General features: G+C 41.6%; 1 protein-coding gene across 2 annotated transcripts in view; it reads left to right on the top strand.

Moving 5' to 3' along the window:
* The first annotated feature begins 17,718 nt into the window (after positions 1-17,718).
* GLRB (glycine receptor beta) overlaps positions 17,719-22,241 on the top strand; it is a 46,453-nt gene continuing 41,930 nt past the window's right edge. For both annotated transcript variants that reach the window (XM_066317665.1, XM_066317664.1), the window contains exon 1: positions 17,719-17,864. In XM_066317665.1, the coding sequence (XP_066173762.1) occupies positions 17,743-17,864 (122 nt within the window). In that variant the 5' untranslated portion in view covers positions 17,719-17,742. The remainder of the gene's footprint in view (positions 17,865-22,241) is intronic.

Below are 22,241 nucleotides of genomic sequence, written 5' to 3'. Positions count from 1 at the left end.
TCTCTCTTTCTTCATATATGGTAAAGACATAACAGAGTACATAAGTGCCATTATTCTCCTGTGAGGCATTAGAGGTTTTATGGCAATCACCCTCCTTTTCAAAGAGAAACTCAGAGAATGAAGGAGAGGTATTGAAACTATATCTTATCTGTCTGCTGCAAATGATTTAATCTCATAAAGTTTATAAAGCAAGAAAAGTTATTATTAAGCTTTCCAGCTCTAAAACATAAGAGCTAAACATTTCCTAAATCTGAGACGCGATTTTGGCAGAGAATAGAGGAGAAAGGAAATGTTACCAGGTGCTGCACTGTCTTTTCTTATTTTTTGAGGTAGCTGTAATGAGGTCATTGGCAGTCATGTTCTCAACCACACAGGGTTTTCTGCCATTTTTATGTGTGAGGAATTGTTTAGAAAACTGGCATTATTTAAAAACTAAGCAGACTGTTATTCTTGCTTTTAAAGCTCTCTGCTGCTTAAGCCACTGTCATAATCCACCTGTATGTCAAATTCAGGGATTGTGTTATAATATCTTTACATACATGGAGATGCCAGAGACTGTGCAAAAATCTCTTTACTTTGCCAAAGTAAATAAATGAAGAAAGTCTCCAAGGACAAGAGGTGAGTGGAACAGATGTGATAGCTTTACTTTACATTTGCCTGCCTCATACATAGGTGCCACTTAAGAAATATTGTCTGAGTGCTGTTATACTCAGCCAATAGTCAGCAATAGAAAAGGCTCTTTTAGTATGTGGACAGCCACATTTAAGTCATGTCAACCCTAACACTGCTGCAAATTATTCAATATGTTGAAATTTGGATAATTTACAAATCTCTTTCTGAGCCAAGGCATACAGATCAAGCGTTACATCACTTGAAAAAGGGAATTGAATTTTTTATCCTTGTAATCTTGTGCTTCTACCTTTTTCACCCTAAAAAAAGTGTTGGGGCTTTTGTTGTGGGTTTTTTTGTTTTGTTTTGTTTTGTTTTGGGGGGGGGGGGTTGGTGTGGTTTGGTTTTTTTTTGTTTTGGTTTGGTTTTTTTTTTTTTGTTTTTTTTTTTTTTTCTTTTTTTCTGTTGCAAAACACAAAAGAGAAGGAAAGAAAAAAGTTGCCAACTGGCTGATTTCCAGTTTGCATGGGCATAACTGAATACAGAATCAGCCCAGTATTTGGCTTTATTTAGAAACATGGGCTCTTTTCCAGATCCCATTAAGACTGATGAAAAGTGCACTTCATTGATTTTGCTGACAGTGGATTGAGTCCATTAAGAAAAATAAGTTTGGTGTCAGGATAGTGACAGTTTCTGTGTAAAACAGAAAGAATGTAATCATTTGTAGAGCAAAAGAGCATATTTTCACAATTTTAATATGAATTCCAAACAAAATTTTTGAAAATTAATTCAAAATTAAGCTAGTGCCTGTGTACAGCTAGGTTTTTCATACTGAGAAACACTGCTGGATGAATGTAATGTGTCTATCTATCAAGAAGACACATTACATTCATTACACATCACATTACATTCATAAAGACTATCTTTACAACATAACATTCAGTGTGGCTGCAGTAACTTTAAAGAGAAAACCATTAGCTGTGGTAAACTTCATAGAACCATTTCGGTTGGAAAGGACCTCTGACATTATTGAATCCAACCATTAACTCAGCCCTCCCAAGTTCGCCACTGAACATCCATGCATCTTTTCAATACTTCCAGGGATGGTGACTCAACCATTTCCTGGGCATTTCTTCACAACCCATTCTGTGAAGAAAATTTCCTAATTTCCAATCCAAACCACCCCTGGCACAACCTGAGGCTGTTTCCTCTTGTCCTGCTGCTTGTTATTTGGGAGAAGAGGCTGACCCTCACCTGGCTCCAGCCTCCTTTCAGGTGGTCGTAGAGGGTAATAAGGCCATCCCTGAATCTCCTTTTCTCTGGGCTAAGCAACCCAGCTCCCTCAGATGCTCCTCACAGGACTTGTGCTCCAGACCCTTCACCAGCTCCATTGCCCTTCTCTAGACATGCTCCAGCATCTCCAAGTCCTTCCTGTAGTGAGCAGCCCAAAACTGGGCACAGGACTTAAAACGTGGCCTCACCAGTGCCAAGATGGACAGTCACTGCCCTGGGCCTGCTGGTCACACCATTGCTGACACAGGCCAGGATGCCACTGGCCTTCTTGGCCACCTGGGCACACGCTGGCTCATGTTCAGCTGCTGTTGACCAGCAGCCTCAGAGTCCTTGTCCACTGGCCAGCTTCCCAGCCACTCTGTTCCCTGTCTGTAGCCCTGTACAGAGTTATTGTTACTCAGGTGCAGGACCCACAACCTGGCCTTGTTGAATCTCATAAAATTTGCCTTGGCCCATGATCCAGCTTGTCCATATCCCTCTGCATATCTTCCCACCTTCCAGCAGATGAGCACTACCACTCCACTTGGTGTCATCTGTGAACTGACTGAGGGTGCACTTGTCCAGGTCACCAATAAAGACATTAAACTGGGCTGGCCCCAGTACTGAGCCCTGGGGACCCCACTGGTGACTAACTCCCAGCTGGATGGAGCTCTGTTCACCATCATTCTCTGGGCCTGGCTGCCCAGTCAGTTTTTACCCAGAGAACAGTGTGCCCATCCAAAAAGTAAGCAGGCAGTTTCTCCAGGAGAATGCTGTGGGAAACAGCATCAAAGGCTTTGCTGAATTCCAGGTAAACAACATTCAGAGCCTTTCTCTCATCCACCAAGTGGGTCACTTTGCCAGAGAAGGAGATCAGGCTGGTCAAGCAAGCCCTGCCTTTCATAAATCTATGCTAGCTGAATGCTGATAGGTTACTTGTATCCCACAGTCTTGGGAGAAACAGATAAATAGCTGGTATTTTCTTTTACTGACACTAAATGGCTAATGTGAAGTTAACTCAAAATGACTGTTTTGCTCTGGGGGAAGAATAGCTGCACATTTGTTATTTAGAGTACCAGAGGGGTTGAATATGCCTTGCTCTTATGATTGGAGTCTTGCAGGATGTGCCAGCGTGTGTGACTGCTGTGCTGGGAAATGGTTTCTCCCCTGGTGGAACCAAGGTTGAAGCCACTTATCAGAGTGCCCTTGGCTCACCTCCCTTGCAACATTACCTCTTCATGCATGTGAAGTGTGTGCCTACAGTCAAATGTTTGCACAAATATTATTTTTCTTAAAAACACATACCCAGTCCTGGGACCATACAGAAATACAACACATCTGCACCATTTAGTAATGTCGGTGAAACACCTTAGTGTTAAGTTAAATATCCCTTAAAATAGAGATTTTCACTTCAGCCACCAGACAGGAACCACATGTCTAAAGAATGTTTCCAGTTTGCAGTAGCCTAACAGTGAAGCGCAAATCACATCCTAGTTCATGCCCATGAATAGAGATCTATACTTTGTCAGAATCGAGGAAATACTGGAGTTTCTGAAGGAGAGTAAGAATCTATGGACAGATGTATTACGGGAAAGGTAAGATTTTAACTTTTTTTCTCCAGCAACATGATGTTCTCACGGCACACAGACAATAGTTTTGAAGACTTAATGCTCATGAGATGAGTCTCATGGAACTCCTGAGGAGATTTTAGTAAAGAAAATGCTAATAGGAACTTCACTGCTAACTCATCTCAGAAAACAAACAAAAAAACCAACAAAAGGGTTTGGGGAGCCTCTCTCCCCACTGATGTGGATAGCCTCAGTTACCAAGTCAAGGGAAAAAGGTTATGTATAGGGGCTCCATTTTTATTCCAGGGACTTATCTGGGAAGGCTGATTTTTTTTCCTTTGCCTCTTTCCCCTTTGTTTCCATTTTTCCTTTTTCTCGTCTTTTTTTTTTTTTTTTTTTTTTTTTTTTATGTGCTCCCCTCTCTCTCCCCTCACACCCCATAACTGCTTTTTTGTTGGTTTGGTATTTTTCCTTTTTTTTTTTTCTTTACTGTCTAAAACAGATCCCAGGCATAGTTTGAGTTCATTCAGGAAATGACAAAACCTGACCTCACTTCTGAGCTGAAATTACTGCTGGGATATATATGAGGATTGCAACTCTGTCCCAAGGCAAAGTCAAACAGCTTAGCTTTGTGTGGCTTTCCCCTTTGACAGAGGAAGAAAGCAATGCTTTCAGAGCTGGGAATAATCCCTTGCTTGCTAAACATCAGTGGCCAGCAGCACTATCCCCCAGCCGATCTGGATGGGAGATCCCTGGGTGTACAGTGTTGGGTCTGCTGTGGCTGGCTGGATCTTCTTCCACACAACTTCCATGTGGTCAGAGCAGGCCAAGTTGTGGGCCATGCTTGGGCGTTTCATCAATCAAACTGCACATGCAACTCACATTTGGACTGAATCACCAGTAAACATCAGAGTCTAGTTTTACAGAAAAGCTAATTTTTTTAAAAATTATGATTCTTTTAATGTGGTCTTTTTTTCTGGCTAAGCTATTAAAAGATTTTGGTTATATTTCCTTATACTTTAATGTTTGCATTTTTTTTTACACCACTTTAATAACAAAACTGTTGTTCTGAACTTGTGCTGTAAATATCTGACTAACAAAGTTGTTTTGAAAGACAAGAAAAACAATAAAAAAAATCCTTTTATCTACATCAACAAAGATATTCCATAACTAGAGCACAAAATTCCAGTTCACATGTACCAAAAGGGATTTTTTTTATTAACTGTGTCTGAGCAAGGGCTGTCCATACTTTTGAACAAGTTGTCAGATCTCTTTTTTTGTTTGGTTTGTTCAAAAAGTTCACTGGAGCATTTCAGAGATAATGATAATATGTGCGTAGAGAAATATCAGTTATATGTGGCTTTTTCATTCATAAAACACATGAGCATCTCAAGATTTTGATGCCTTGCTGTGATCTGTATCTCTGCAAAGCTCCAAAGCAGGTACTTATTAAAGGAAACTGTTCAGTTAATTTTGATATATTTAATAAAATAAACAACAGAATTATGCATTAAGTGGCCTTATATCCTCTATATGCAAAGGATCCAGTAGCTGAAGTAGATTTAATAAGACTATTAAAAAAGTAATTTTCATTTTTGGAGTGACTAATCTAGCAACTGTTCTGAAAATTCAGAGAATTTGTATTAATCTGATTATTAGTATATGTGAAGTTACCCACATTTTTAAAGACAGGAAACTAAACATTGCTGGAGCCATCAACCTGGTGCTGATTCAATTCTATTCAAGTATCATGAGAAGAGAGCAAAAGAGGAATGCGGAATTCTAAAAAGGGAAAGGGCATACCATAATTGTTTCATCAAACTGTATATACCTAAAAGATGAGGTGCTAAGAAGCATATGGCACGGACTTGTCAAAACACATTGAGGCAAACATGCACTGGCAGTGCACTAGCCCGTAAGAGAATAAAGCAGGAGTGAAAGCATTTGACTTTAGTAAGGCTGGGCTGTGTTATCTCAGTATAAGCAAAGAAGGAAATGTGGTCTAGTTTGAACCTTATTAGTGTTAATTCAACCTCCTTATCATCAGGTCCTACCTCAGCATAGCACCACAATTTGTTCCCTCACCCCCAGGCAGGGTTTCTAATGCCCAGTGCTGTTCAGTCACCATTCAACTGGGCACCTTTCCATCTTGTGACTGCCAGCCTAAACATCTAACTTAAGCAGCGTAACTCATCTCCTTTGTGCCAGTTGTCTAAAACTGTTTTATCTAGAGGTCCTTAATTCCAATCAAGGCTTCACTGATGAGCCCACCCAAGCAGTTTGGAACTGGGTCCTCCATGCTGGCAAGGGGTGAGAGAGCCCTGATATCTTCCACATGCACTGTGTCAGTGTTCAGGCCCTCAAGCAAGACTCAGAGAGTGGGATTGGATAGGCTGACAGTAGTCATTAAGATTAGATTAGATTAGAGTGGGTGTTGAGAGGCTGGACTGGGAAACTCCATAATAGGAATTGAGGGAGGAAATAGCAACTGAAGCAGAGAGTAAAGCAAGAACAGCTTGTGTGGTAGACAAGGTCCAAGCAATCTGAGGTCAGACAGCTTGGGATGTGTGCCTGAGATCTGTAGATGGAAAGGCTGGAAACTGCTCTGGACAGCAAGCTGCTGTGTTTGCATCACACCATATTGCAGCATGCCATTGCAGCATGGAAAAACATTCAAAAGGAGGCTGAATGGCAGCATGATGTCTCTTGTAATCTGTTTTTTCCTGAGGTTCATAGCTGACAAGTGCAGCTGCAACATTGATCAGATTTATTCCTTGTGTGATTTTTGAAACCATCTGCCTTGGATGCATTTTATTTATACTATCACTTTTCCACCATAAAACATCACCCTCAGTATCTAGGTCATTAAGTAACCAGTAAATAATGTCAGTAATTAAGAGCCTCCAGATTGTCACTGACTGTAAGGAGGTTGATGAGATGAACCACCAGAAAAGAGGCTTCCCTAGATATTAGAGAATGTTGATGGGACTTATAAATGTTGCAAAATCCATTAGAGATACACTTCTGGTATTCCTGCTGCTACCAACTATATATAGCAACTATAGCAGCTGTCCCTAAAGTCACTGTCCAATCTGCTGACATCTTTACTGGTTCATTATGTTGGTTTATGGTACCATGGCTTGGTCTCAGCTTTTGGTTCACGTGCCAGCCATAAAGAGATTGACCAGGTCCTTTGTTAGTGTGGTCTCAGCAGACTCTGTGGCCTTTTGCTAGTCAGCTGCACTCCCAGCAGCAAGGGACTCTAACAAAAGGGAAAACAGCTTCTGGAGCCTCATCTCTGAGATGTGCTCAGGGCAGATTCAGATTCAGGCATGTTCTCCTAATCACTGGACTGGAAAGCAGAATAGTTACTGTCTGGTCTGTCCTCACTGGAAGTCTATATGTTTGGATCCAGATGCTGGCATGCTAACCTAATATCTTTCTTTACAGACTTATTGGTCAGACCACAGGAGAAGCAGGGAAGGATCAGAACGAAGACCACTTCTGTTTGTGAATTTAAGTTGGGCCAGGGTTATTAAACAGGAAAAATGGAGAAAAATAGAAAAACTGGGGTAAATACTTATGCACACGTACTGCGAATCAAAAGTTAATAGTTCTGCTGACTGGCCTGAGCTGATATTAAAGTGAACCTATGTGAAGGCAGAAATATAACAATAATCAGATGTAATCTGAAAATGAGAATATATTTTTTTCTAGCATAAAAATCATTCTCTCCAGCAACAACACTGATGTCAGATCCATTAGCATGTATGAGTCGCATCTAGTTCATGACAGGAAGCATAATGTCTTAGGCAAGAGAAAATGATATTAAGGATGCATTAAGAGGTCACTATGTTCTTTAATATTGAATGACCACCCATCCTCTAGCACCTATGTTTACTCTTAGGTATTTTAAAAAAATTAGCAGCGCAAGAACTTTTCCACCACAGTTTCTTGAAGTTTTGGTGCTATATTTATTTTTAATGTTGATGTAAGGTATGTAATTTACCCTGTACATTTCAAGCATAATGTGTAAAATACTTGTTCTCATAACAAGTGGTCATTTTAAGATGAATGAGATTTCTACAGCCATTTCTGGGTAGCATATTTTTGGAAGTTTCTATTTTGGAAATTATTAGTTGCTATTATAATTTCTGAGAAATCATGTAATGTAATACCTAGGCACCAAGTATATAATTATTATTACTCTGAAGTGTGTTTTTCAAACTAGAAGGACATGGCCTTTCTTGCATGCTTAATTGTATTCAACCCTCTGAGAACCCTCAGTCAAGAGGGTTCATATAACAGTTATTGTTCCAACCTCTAATTTTGTCAAACATTCCTATTCATGAAAAATATCTCCTCAAATAGTGTCACATACCTGCATTGGTGCTTCAGGCAGCTGTTCTTCTTTTTGAGTTCATTAATTCTCCAGGATGCTGTATAAGGTAATGATTCTACTGCCTTTCACAGTCCTCATCTCACTCCTTACCCAAACAATGAACATTCAGGCATTACTAGTTCTCCTGGTTTGCTATAAAAAAGGTAGCAGAGCTTTAATTTCAGGGTAAATTTAATAGTATCTTTTGGGATCTCCTAAGGTGTATCTTTAACATGCATGGATCGTTCACACTGTTGTGAAAACCCAAATGTTCTCTCAATTATTATGGTGGTGTCCCTTTTCTGAATTGCTAAATCTGGATGACAGATTCTAAAGTTCAGACATATATATCAGCATGAATATAGAGAATATCAATCTTTAAGACTAAGAACCAAACTAAGACCTTAGAGTGAGATTCTGCTGAAACAACTCTCTTAAAGGCAGAAAGGATCTGTTTTCTTCAGGCAAAAATTTTTGGGCTCATGTCCAGTTTGGAGTTGGAGACTGGGATAGGCACAATTCATTATAACACCATGCCAACGTGCTAAAAGTGTTCCAAAGACCGCAACTGAGCATCTTGTGGGTTGTAAGAAATTTGCCCTGTGGCCCTTTGGCACCATATGTCTAGCAGGTAGCTGACAGCTGTTCAGACTGGGTGCAAATCAAGAAGAATTTAAGTAAAGAGCAACTACTACAGTAAAGCACATCAGCAGTGTGATTTAGGTATAATACATATGCTATGGTGGGCAAAAAGGAAATTTGAATGTGATATTGCATGTTGTCTCCACTTTTGTCCTCGGGAACATTTAGATACCCTTTCAAAATAGTCATCCAGGAGGAATATGGAATCATGCTTAAAACTCTTGCTAGATGGAATTGCCTTGACTTGTCCAACAAGGCATCTGTCTCTTCTTTTTATTATGTAAGTAGAGGAAATAAAGGCAGGTACTTAATTCTGTATAATACTTTGCATGCAATAAGTGCCTTTAGAAACTGTTTATGTGGCAGAAAGTATAGAAAGTGTTACTGAATGACATCTTAACAATAACTGTCTTCCTGATTCTTTTCAAGGTTAATCTATATTCTTTATCAATTTCTATAGATAGAGTTGTGGCACAGTTATTCATGAAACATGAAGTTCATGCCTGTAGCTTGTTGATAACAATTACTAATCATGCATTAACTCTTCACAAGTCATTTACATCTACCATTTATGCATGAACAAACACCGCCTTTAAGAACTTTGAAGCTGACAGGCTAATCCTTTTCACCACTGACTTGTATCTCAATTCCTCAATGACAGTATAATCCACAAAAGAATCCAAAATGGCACTAAACGTATTCAGCCAATTAATTACACCATTTTATTGAGATACAGGGGTTAAACAAGAGTATATGAGTTAAATGTGGATGCAGAAAAATAGGTATCTTTTGATTTAATTATAATTTTTTCTCACAAAACCAATGTGACAATATTTCTCAGCTTTTTAAAATATTATTTTACGAGAAGAAAATGAGCCTCTGTAATTTTAAAGAGACATTTAGTTTAGGGTGCATTTACACTATTATAGGTATGTGATTGTGTTCAAACCTTTTTTTTTAAGGTATTAACATTATGAATGTTATAATGTGCAACACTGTGAGTCTTGTAATGTACAACAAGGGTTTAAAGTCTTTAGACATTAAAGATTAGGGGAAGAGGCCAGGCAGGAAAAGGATAGGAAAGCATAAGGGTAAAGAAAAATACAGACTCTGCTGCTGAGTCACAGGGTTCAGAGTAGAATCTTGTGCAAAACTGCGCCTGACTTTTAGGAAGAGTTTAAGCCTGAAAGCTCAACAGCCATTAATGTTAAAAACACTTAAATTTAATAGCACTTAATCCATAACTTAGGATCAACAACTTAGCAAAGGATTCATACAGAATTTCCTACAGCACAACAGTAACTCACATACAGGCCTAACTTACTTTCAAATCTAAAGTACTTAAGAATCTAGGAGAGCAGCATTCCTAGTAATTTGCTATAACATATTCAAACTTGCTTGCACAAACTTAAAGACTGTACAAGGTACCTGTGAAATATTACCCTTGAGTTCAGTGAAGTGCTCACCTCAGATATCTTTGCATCTTCTCAACAGGCACAGGGTTGAGCCTTGAGGAGTTGGGGTATCAGCCCAGAATCCACTGTCATCATTCAGCAATCTTCCCAGCAGAGCAAACTCGAGAGTTCACTGGCTCTGAGAGATGTCCCATGCAGAGGGAGGTTGCTGGTCACAGTTGCTGTGGTCTGGGAGAGCTCAGAGGGTCTCGCTTTTTTCTAGAATTTTAGGACTGCTGTTTTTAGAATCACAAGAGAGGTGGCTTTAGTCATAACAATCTTCCATCTGGCCACAATTCAGGTCAGAAACTTTCTTTGAAAATTTGATAATGAAAAGATTATCTCATTTGGGTTGTAGTTCAGACAAGTAAAACAAGTTTCCAAGGCTGTTTGTTAAAGTCCAGGTGGTCACTAGTTCCTGGGAGCAGACAGTGCTCCTGATAAGCTCCAGGTGCACCTTCTCAAGGCTGAGGCCTCAGGAGTGTTTCTGGGACTGTAGTGTGGCCAAGGTTGGGGGAGCAGTGTATGCACCACTGCATGGGGCAAAGCCTCATGAGGTCACACAAACAGTTTGACAGTGGTTTGCACGTGGAGATCTGTCAGCAAAGGCATAGCTACATAATAAATGTAAGCAATAAAATGCATAAGGCTGGAAGGAACATATGTTTTCAGCATCTTGTATGATCTCGATTTTCTATAAATCCATGACTGCCATCAGACATGTGGCTGCTTCCTGTGAAGTATGGGCATTATGAATATGGTCATGTCTATTATGGTCAATGTATGCCACTGTTGTTTTGACAAGCTCTTTATGTATCAGATACATAAAGTCTAACATATACATATATACATATACACTTACCAGCATTAACCTGTTTGAAGTGGCACAGGTTTCAAATAATTTTCTCATTAACTTTTTATAAATGAAACACTTCATTGTGTGTGCAGCTCTCTCAAAATTCTTAATTTTAGAGCCTCCACAAAGGCACAGTAGTCAGAATTTTCCAGTCAGATTTGTCAGATCAACCCTGTAAGGATCATCTGTCATGCTCAGTATCTGTAAAGGAGAGAGAGATGAGGGAACTGGAACGTTAAGGAGGACAGATTATAATTTTCTTCATCTGATGCTATTTTATCTTCATCTGTTTGCTATTTTGTTTGCTGCTGGGTTTGCTACTTCAAGTTTTTGTGTTTCAAATGAAAGGAAAACCATTAGTCTTCATTTTGAAGAAACAAAATCAGGTTACTTCCACAGTTCTAACCATTTGTGGCAGATGGGAGAAACCTTGTATACCAAATACCTATTTTTGTCCCTATTTCCTACAATGACCTGTGGATGTACACCCCTTTACAATAGTAGAGAAGGAAACAAGGAGAAAGAGCTTTCATCATCCTTTGAAACTCAGTCTTTCTTAGGTGCTCTGTATATCTCTAAATCTTCTGGATGATCACCATAGCCATCAAGATGTGACAGGGGATTAAAAATCCCATTTTGTAATTACAAAGATTGGAGAACATGAAATCCTTTCTAAAACTGTGTTTTTCGACTGTGTGAATTAAATCAACTCAATTGATAAGAAAAATAACTTTGGTGAGCATTGAAACTAATGAAATATGATTTTCATTGGATTGGGGTCTTTGTTTGCCTGGCTTTTTAACTGAAGTAGTCTGAAAGCCAAGGCATGGGTCCTTGCGCTAATAGAAATTTAAAAATATGTATTCACTTTCCTAAAAAAGGCTTGGTAAAGGTTTTAATAAAATTTGGTCAGCTATTTGACATTAGAAGTTTTTTCAGTCATAATTCATCCTCTAGTAAAGTTGATGCTTTATCAGTTATATAGGTTTGTGGCTAAAGAACTTGTAACAACTCTTTCCTAGGTGGTTTTTCTGACTTTTAGTGACCACTCAGGCAAGTCTGCTTGCTCCCTTACTTTTCTTCCTTCTTCAGGAACATTAACTTAATCTGTATTTTAATCCAGGTGCCTTTACAGAACACACAGGACTACTATCTGAGTCCTCTGTCTTTTTTTCTTTTTCTTTAAGTTTTTGTTATTATTTTAAATGTGGTATAAATCACTTGAAAAAATCAAAAGTTTTAAACAAGCTGTTTGAAATATATACACATACAGTGTTATTACACAAAATTCAATACCTTAATGAGACTAAAAAAGAGCAATAAACCCCTAAAAATTCTATCTTATACAGCTGCAAAGTATCTTTTTTGTGATTGAACAGCAGAGCCGGACCTTCAAATGTCCATGTTATACTACTGCAAACCAAAGAAACAACTAATGTCCTGGGCTGATCACTGGGAGATGTCTTGTTATATTTTGCATTTGGTTTACACAAGAATTTTCTAGTGAATACTGCCTAAGATCAGAAATTTATGGGAATTATTCCTGAATTAGACAAATTAACATGGTTAAATATTCCCAGCTCTTGACAAGGCAGCAATTGCAAGCAGAGGAAAGAAGTTAAGTCTATGGCTGCACTCTGAAATACAATGAATATTGAGACAGACATGCGTCTTCCCCCATACATTCATTTACTAGTAAAACTTGGATTTCATTCACTTCTCTTCAATAAGATCTCTGAAATACAGACCAATATGACTGAAACCAATCAGCAGAAGCTAGACCATTATTCATGATCAACTGGCTTGGCTGTATAAGACTTTCTCGTGAGGCTGTTCTCTCCATTTATTACTGTTTGGGCATTGCCAGCTTGGTTGGCACTGTAGCAGGACATCTGAACAGTGTGCAGGCTGTCCTCCAGAGTCTTGCACGCATGACAGCCCTGGCTTTTTCTTGCAAGTGCAGAGTGAGGGGGTGGAGTGACTATTCTGTCCCTGCTGGCCTGCCAAGAAGGTGCTGCCAGGTAGAAAAGCAGTTGTCTGTGACCTTGGACAGCTTTTATAGGGTGGACAAAGAGCCCTTTACTTACAGAATCCTCACTGCATTGCCCTGTATCAGGAAGCTCTTGCCAATGCCTGTACCTGATGGACTGAGATGGATCCTGCTGTCCAAAGCAAGCCTTCCTCTTCACTCCCTGCCAGCTTGGATTTGGCCCAGTCCTAGTTTTCCTGAGTCTGTAGCAAGTGCTCTAAGATGACAGCGCTAGAAGGACAGTAACTTTAGAAGAACTGAAATAACAGTAAAACATCTGGGTCATGAGAAGTGATGTAGCACCAGTTTGGGCAGAGATCTGCTCAAAAGGCAAATGAACAGAAGTGGCAAGGAGGGAGAGAGCAAGTGAAAAGAGAAATTAAATGTTGCTGGAGATAAATGGAAGCAGCTCTATGTCCCTAGCAATGGGGAATAAAAGAAATTATAAGGAAATGCAGGCAGCAATTAAGAAAAAATCCATGTATCTGGAGGCAAGTCAGAGGGATCAGTGCCTTCTGGGTCAGGCTTTCCGTGCTTCTGAAAAGCATCCTGTGGGCTGGGAAGGGAAGAGATTGCTCTTAGCAGTGGGATGGAGGCTCCAGGACCTGCTCCATGGTGCCACCATGTCTGGCTGGCAATGGATGGAGGCCATGGTGGGACTAGGGCAGCCAGGCCAGGGCAGTTGGCAGAGGCAGATCAAGCTCACAGCAAGTCAGGACAAAGAGCTGGTGCCACTGCTGAGGGAAGTGGAGGGTATCCAGCCAAAATATCTAACTTCGGTTGTTTGCAAAAAGTGGAAAACACTGGCACAAAACTCCTTTGCTCAAGGAGAATAAAGAAACTAACTTTCTCCTTTTTCTTATTAAAATTTATTTTGTCCATGCATTTCTCTGCCAGGAAACATACTTGTGGAAGGTTGGGGCTGACCTGATTTTTATTCCCCTCTCTTCATGAGAGAGCCTATCTCAGGATTAACAGCCTCAGGTGGGGAGGGGAGGGGGTCTCCTTGGGGTGTGAGTTGGTGGGTGCTGTGGGCTGGCAGTGGCTGGGGAGCTGGCAAGGACCCCAGGGGCTGCTGCCCACAGCTGGTCCCTGCCTTGCTCAGCATCAGATGTTATGACATGCACTGCTTCAAAAAAGTTGCAATAAAAAAATGCTTTAGCTAAGCTCTTCCCCAGTAAAAGAAACTGTTTTTGAACTAACTCATGGAGGAAAAGTTACTGGCAAGTGTGGGATAGAGCCATAGAGCCTTATCTGTCCCCTGGGGACATTTTTGTTTTGGAGAGGCAATACTTCCAGAGGTGAGGATGAACTGTGGCATTTGCTGGGACTTTCAGGTTCCTGCTATTTTATTTTTTAGAAAACAAAGACATTTCCTGTGAGTTCAGCTGCGTTGGGACTTATAGGCACTCTAATGTGGACACAGAAGTACATACATCTTAGGAGTCCAGGACAGAGTCTAACCTTCCCCTACTCAACAGCCAAAAAAATTAGGTGAAGTGCCCGTTCTGGTCCTCCTGGTACTGCTGTCTTTGTCCCCAGACAGCTGGAGCTAAACCCCTCTGCTTAGCTCAACATTTGTGGGCAGGGAGCTCACTGGAAACAGCTCAAAACCAGCTGCTTCTTCACGTCTCACTGTGACAGCTCAGGAATGTGAGGAGAGAGAATGAGCAGAGAAGCAAGGAGGGGCCTGAGGAGAGAAGCCAAAACTGTTCTCCCAACTGCAGAAGAGGAATGAAGCCATGGTGTTGGAGGAGGCCCAGGCCGTTGCTGGGGTTTGTTAGGTGCTGCGTTACCTGTCTAACTTCCTGAGCTTCAGCTGCAGTTCCCACTGTCCCTCAGGTTTCACCTTCTCTCTTTTCATCACAAGCTACTGGCCTCACTTGCCCTATGGATGGTCCCCACACTGAGGAAATCTCACTGTCTATTTTTACTGCCACAGGGGCCACAAATTCAGCAAGGCATAGTGTTGGAGCTCTATACAGGATGCTCTTTTCTGCCCAAATCATGCCTTTCTTCCCCCCATCCACTTTAAATCTCCATTGGCTTTCACATAAGCCAGCCCCAAGCAGGGCTGTGCCATGGTCCTGCTGTGCAGAACTATCCTGGAGGGAGAAGAATCAACCCTCAAATGGGGCTTGCAACGTCCCTGCTTTTCTTCAGGGGTCCCTGAATGCAGGAATCCCCAACCCTGTGGGACGGAGCCTTGCCCTGGGCTTTTGGGAGAGGGTGATGGTGAAGGCATGCCATGGGGCAGTTAAACATGGCTGGGTGACAATGCTTTCCCCAGCTTGGCAAGGTGCTGCTCACTGTCATCTTGGGACAAGCAGGACGTGGCTGCAGGGAAGCACACCAAGACAGGGACAAGACACAGGCTGCCAGACCAGAGGAAGCATGGCTGACTGCAAGCAGCCAGCCTTTGGTAGAAGGTGCAGAGAGATACCCAGCATGGCGCTGATGACAAGACAGTGCTGTCTCCTCCACAGCCTGCTAGCCCTGCACAAGGCCAGCTTGGTTTTCCTCCTCTCCAAGAGCAGCAGGAAGTTGCTGCCGTTGGGATAACCCTTTGCATTTCCTGGCGGTGAGATCAGGACATTGGCTTCCAAGGCTGGTTCTCTGGGGATGCAGCTGCCATCACTCCTCTCATCTGTCTCTGCAGCAGATGATATCTTTTTTCAGTTGTAGAGAGCAGTTAAGTCTTGTTTGAGCCGCCTTTTCTCCAGGCTAAACATGTCCACCTCTCAGCTGCTCCTCATAGGACTTACTATCCAGACCCTCCAACAGCTTTGTTGCCCTTCTCTGGACTCCCTACTATATGCCTCAATGCCCTTACTATAGTGAGGGGCCCCAAAGAGGTTTTGAGGTGCAGCCTCACCAGTGCTGACTACAGGGGGGCAATCATTGCCCTGGTCCTGCTGGCCACACCAGCGCTGATCCAGACCAGGATGGCATTGGCTTTCTTGGCCACCTGGACACACACTGGCTCATGTTCAGCTGCTGTTGATCAGCAGCCCCAGAGTGCTTTGGGCAGCTGTACAGTCACTCTCCCCCAGCCTGTAGCCCTGCACGGGGTTGTTGTCACCCAAGAGCAGGATGCTGCACTTGGCCTCGTTGAACCTCACACAACTGGCCTCGGTCCATTGATCCACCATTCCACCAATCTGTGCAAGGCTGCACTCCCTCTTCCTCTCATCCTACTCAGCCCTTCTTCACTAATATTCTCTTGCTCCTGCCAACTCTATAAGGTATCTCTCAACACCACCATCGAACGCATTCTCCCCTCTCCAGAGACCAGAGGACGCTTCGCCCCGCCGCCCCCTTCTCCACCTCGCAGCGCCCCGCCGGTGCCCGGTGTGGGGCGGCGGGCGGCCCGGGGTGTCCCGGGGCTCGGCCGCGCTGCCCCTCCCGGCGCGCAGCGCCCGTGTGTGGGCGGGCTCCGGGACGTGCTGGCTGGGGAGCGCCGCGGCGCCGCACATGCTCACTGGCCGCGGAGGCACCGCCGGAGGTAGGGGCTCGCTCCGCCGCCGGAGGAGCCGCGCTGTCGCTGCGGCCGGGCCGCGGCATGGCCCGCCCGCTCCCGGGCCGCCGCCGCTGAGCGCGGGGGGATCGCAGCGTCCGGCGGTGAGCGCGGGGCGCGGCCGTGGCGGCGGAGGGGCCGCGCGTGCGGGAGGGGGACCGAGGCTCCGGCCCGAGGGCCGCGCTCCGCCGGGGCACGGCCGAGCCCCGTCAGCACCTCGGCCAGCGCCGGTGGGGCGGCGGCGGGCGGCGGCGGGGCGCGGCTCGGGGGCGCCGCCGGGAGGGCTCCGCTCGGCTCGTCCTCCCGCTCCCCGCGGAGCGCCGGCAGCGCTCGGCGGCGCCGAGGCCGCTCCCTTCCCGGGGCCGGTGGGAGGCCTCGGGCCGGGAGGCCGGGAGAGGAGCCGGTGGCGGCAGGGGCAGAACCGCGACCTTTCCCGGCCGGGCCGGGGGATGGTGGCGATGCTGCGGCTCCCGGGAAAGGGGGAGCCGAAGCATCCCGGTTCCTCCCGGAGGTGGGGGGAAAGAGAGAGAGGCACAGCTCTTTACGAACAGTGGGGAGAAAAAAATCGAAATAAATAAAAGTGGAAAATTCAGCAGGTTCTGAGGCGTCTGCGAGATTTCTGTTGGCCCAAGGAGATGCTTGGGAATTATGTGTGGGATGGCAAACAAACGGAAAATGCCTTGGGTGCCGCAGTGCTGTGGCCAGGGGCAGGTGGGGCAGCCTCTGGCCAAACACGAACCCATCTCCTGGCCTTTGGGGTACGTGCTTTTGCCCCAGAGAAGTTTAAATATTAATCTGAGCACAATGCAATAAAGCATAGTATTGCAGGTTGTGTTTAGTCATCTTTGTGAGGCCCTGTCAGTGCTGGCTCTGCAGTGGAAATGCTTCATGCAAAATCGTCGTGTTTAAATTCTGTACATAAAATTATATTTATAACCTCTTCTCATAACCAGCGTTGAAATGATTGCTGTTTTATATGTGCAAGGTCACAGAAAGCTTGCTGTTGTTCGCCTTGCTACATGACTGGTTGACATTGTATTTAATGCAGTTGATACATTTCTGGTGAGAAAACCTATTTCCAAGCTTCTGAGTATTTTCGGTTTGGCAGTCTTTAAAGAACATTGCATTTCTTAAACACACTGAAGCAAACCTGCCTTTAAATCTGTTCCTCACAGTCTCAACTTTGGGAAGCTACTTAACTCTCTGGAAATTGCCTAAGTCAATTTCATGTCAGGGGTACATGTAAACAGATTCTTTCTGCCAGGACAATGAAGAACAACAAAAAAACCAACCCCATGAAACATTTGTTTACATTTTGCAGGTATATATTTCCTTTTGCCATATCCAGCCCTGCTAACATAAACTACTTTCTTGTACCACAGACTGAAGATTTCTCTGAAGCGTAACCTTCAAGATGAAGTTCTTACTAGCGGTTTTATGTTTCATCTCATTCTCCTTATGGGTTGAAGAAGTCTATTCCAAAGAGAAGTCTTCAAAGAAAGGAAAAGGGAAAAAGAAGCAATATCTATGTCCATCGTATGTTCCTGCTTTCTTTTATGCTTTTGTATGATGGTGATCCTGCCCTGTTTTTAACAGTGGAAATTATGTGGCAATTGAAGTAGAAGGCAGTAGAAAGTAGTGATGCTTTCTGCTGAAAGGATGGGGTCTCTGGTGGGGATGGGCTTGACCAGCATCGTAGCTAAGTTCTGTCAGTGTGTTCCTTCTGCAGCAAGTCTTCTGTTTTAGTGCAAGAGAAAATCTAACTTAGATTAGTTCCTTTCCTTGTGGTGGATTTCAACCCAGTGCCTTGCTATTTATGGGGACACAGTAGCATGGTCCCAGAGTGCTGGGCTGTCTAGCATCATGTTGCAGATGTATTGGGGAAAGCAAGGAGAGTGCAAAACTGTCATGCTAAAATTCATCTGGTGGTTAGCTAGTTCTGTAAGAGAAGGCTTGTCTTACACATATTCTTATTTCGTGTTGAATAAAACTAAGGTCTTCAGCATCTTTCATCAGTCATGTACAGTTCTATAACTTTTATGGAGGTGGATATATTGATTGTTGCTATAAAGTATGCTCTTGTGGAATAGTCTCCCTGTAAAAATACAGAAATTGTAATCTGTGATTGCCCTCTTGAATAGAGGATGTGTTATGTGTCACCTTGATTACTTGATATTAAAAATACCCCCTCTTTCTAAAAATACCCCTCTACCAGACTTTAGGTTGTGATCCATAGGACAATGCAAAAGTTTTATTTATGAGTGCTGTTTTTATCATTTTCTTGGCCAGCCTTGCTCATTTTTTAGTGTTATGTTGTAAATATCTGAGCAAAAGGTTGATGGAATCTGATAAATTGCCAGAAAGAGTATAAAGTCACTATGACTGAAATTAAAATTGTTTGGACAAATTTAAAGCATATTTCTTATTTGACCATAAAAGAAGAGGTACAGAATGTTAGACTGGTTATTTAACATCAGTCAACTTCTTCCAAAGAAAAAACAGTAAAAATGGAATAATCAGACAGAAACATTGTTCAAGTAATACCTTTTAAAGCTTCCACTCTTTTCAAATATTGACAGTGATGTTTATTTCTAACCCCAAATTTTAGAATGTTTCTACATGTGGTGCATGTTTTTCCTTCTCTCTCTCACTATTTTTTTTTTAATCAAACCTAAAAGATTGTATTTGTCATTAGATTGAATACATTAAGATATGTCTCAAATGTGATCATGAGTCATCTGAAATGACCCCTGCCCCTTTTAAAAGTTGAGTTCTGGTAGAAGCTTCTGGTCTGAGCTACTGTGAAAGTTTATATCAAGGAGAGAAATGTCAGGGTTCCAGAACAGAAGCCCTTGGAAAGTGGGTTAGGCAGCTGGGAACTGAATCCAGGTCTTCCATGGTCTTGTTTAAATAGCCAGCATGTCCCCCTGTTCTTGATTTAGTAGAATTAAAAACAGCAATGTCAATGTCATTTTATTTTTGTTAGTGAGTGGATTTTTCTTGTTTGTTTTTATTTTAAGCCCTGTATTTCTTGGTACTATTAAATATTATGTCATTTGTCACAAATACACTTGAAAAAACATTTAATACATGCTGTTATTTTCAAAGTGATACATTTCCACTTGAAGCTTTCTGTAGTAATACTGGTGGAATCCAGTACTTGTTGATCCATTGTGCAGTGCTGCTGGCTAGACTTGCTGTAGCAATGAGTCCTGTTTGATCTCCTGAATAATGACCAAGTTCTCTTTATCTTACTTGGCTGAAGTTCACAGCTTGAGAGACAACCACTTGTAATAGTGGAGTTGCTGTTTCTGTGGCTGGCATCTAGAAGACATCATCTGAATGAGCAATGAAAATCAGCTCTGTCTGGCAGAGATACTGCCTAGTGTTCTCTTAACTCAGGCTGCTGTGGGCAAACTTCCAATCATCAGCATTTTTTAAATGATCTTTCACAAAGCTTCTTGATTTGGTGACACTCTGTGTTATAAAACAGGTTGTCTACTAGTAATAATTTTTTCTTTGTGAAAAGAGAAATCTTTCCTCAGAATCAAACCAAAGCACAATGCAGTGCAGAGGGAATCAAGTGACACTATAAGGGTCGACTAAAACTACTCAAGGAAGTGTCTAAATGAAAAACTTCTTAGTAATGCATGGAAGGGATATTTTAGAAAAATTAATTTTTTAAACAAAAAAATAGTATTTTGCATAATTTGTAAAACTGAATGGTACAAATTCCTAATGTAAATGTAAATTTATAAGTTGAACTCTTAATCCACCTTTAAGTTTCATTGGTTACTGGTGCAATAAAATTTAAACCTTAATTCTAACAAATTATTGCCTTTTATTTCTGTGAAACTTATGAAAAGCAAAATTTTACTTCTTCAAGAGAACAAAAAACTACATTAGTATTTGTATACGGAGCAGTCTTCTCTTGCAAACTTTATAATGAAATTCAAATCTATGCAAATCATTCTTCAGAAAAAATTACATTGAGTCTTGTATTACTGCCTGAGTTTCTTGATTTGATGCTAAGAAATTGATGCTAAGAAATTGATGCTACAAGACTGGTTTGGGACTTTAGCAAGAATTCGTTTGGATAAGAATTGAGCATACTCGAAGTTTTCCTTTTATGGCTCTTCAGAATGCAAGCCTTTTGCCAAATGTGCCCCTCTGGCATGAAATTAGCTACTATTAGGATAAGATGAAAACAAGCTGATTAGAAACCCCATAAAAAGTTCATTATTGTATCATAAACAGATATTTGCTTCCTTAAATTAGGAAAATTCTATTTTGTATCTTAGAGCAAACCCTTGTGATTATCCATGATGCTGTACTTCTCAGAGCATTGTGTGATAGTAGCTTGATTTCCCATCTTATTGTCGTTTATTCCTGAAACTGTTTTCCCCAGATTTTTACTGAAGGATTTCTTGAAGCTGATGCTTAATCATTTGGTTCTTACTTTGATGTAATGCTTTCTCAGAACAGATGTAAGATTTCACATCTTACATTTAGATCATTTTCCTTCTTACCTTCTTACTCAGGCTTCCCTTATGAAACACAGAGTAATTATACTTCTGTCTGATTCGTGAATCTTTTTTGATTAACAAAGAAACTGACATATTGGGCCTAAAATGTAATAGAGAGTTTTGCGCCATAAATCTGAGAAACTGGCTTCCACAGATACATAGTGCAATGAAATGCAAAGCTGTAGTAACAATACTTTTGTGTTTTGTTTCTATCAAAAATCTTAAAAAAAAAAAAAATCAGGCCCAACCCTTCAAGGGGAAAAAAAAAAGTGTGTTACTATTTACAAAGCTTATTTTGAAATTACATACTTAATACAGATGATTTTTATACAGATACAGGTGGATTAAGTCAGTTGGTCTCTTTCCTGCTCACAGATTGCCCATACTTGCATGGCCTTTGTTACTTACTTCTTATTAACTTCTTCATAATTCCTCATAATACTTTGCTTCTCTTAAACATATCTGACAGTTAGCTGTCAGCACTGCTGAGAAAATGTTTTTCCCTTTGTTACACTATAAGAAATACTTCAGTTATTTTATGATGTTTGAGCTGCTACTGTTATCCCCACAGTCATTAGTAGCCTAGAAGATATCTACTCAAAACTACTCACAAGATCTCTAGACAAATGAAATTATAAGTAGAGGGAAGTTTGGTTACTACAGTGTTAGAGAAGGTCTAACAGATAGAAAAGTAAGTGTCACATAGCAGCTAACAAAACCAGTAATGACTGTAGTCATGGTCACAGCTATCCATTTTAATTTTAGTTTTAGGATGACTCAGCTGTTCACTGGCACAGTGCTCACTTCTGAACATCTCTCAGAGTCCCTAATGCCACAACATGCTGAGAGCAAAACCTCAGTTGCTAAATACCATCCTTTTGTCTGGATAGCAAGACTGTGCGTTGAAAACAGCATCCCTCGTCACCTTTCTGCATTTACTCACATGGAGATTTATATCCTTGTAGATGATTTACTGAATACTGTATAGTATCTTTAGAGACCTTTTCTTACCACAAAGCAGGAGTACAAATCATATTTGGCTTGTATTCAATAAAGCATATCAGCTACTTCAGAAACTGTGAAATGGCCCTCTAAGCCCTCCAGAAAACATGGCTTGTGCCATCTGCCAGGGCAGAAGCTTAGAAAGGTCACAGATGCGAAGGTTCAATAAACAGCTTCTTTTAAAAAACAACAACAAAAGACAGTGGAACTAGGGAAAAAAGGCTTTGATGTGTTTAAAGCATAGAGTTGTATGAAACTCTGTCCTAAAATTTCTTGTGGTTAACTTCAAGCTTCTGACATGCTCTTCCTATTAAGACTAAAGTATAAGTTCAAAATATATTTTATACTTTGGGTCTTCTCCACTTCTCCATGAACTAGAACTTTT

This window comes from Sylvia atricapilla, chromosome 4, assembly GCF_009819655.1.
Source record: "Sylvia atricapilla isolate bSylAtr1 chromosome 4, bSylAtr1.pri, whole genome shotgun sequence".
NCBI lineage: Eukaryota > Metazoa > Chordata > Aves > Passeriformes > Sylviidae > Sylvia > Sylvia atricapilla.
This window is presented reverse-complemented; position numbering and strand designations above follow the sequence as displayed.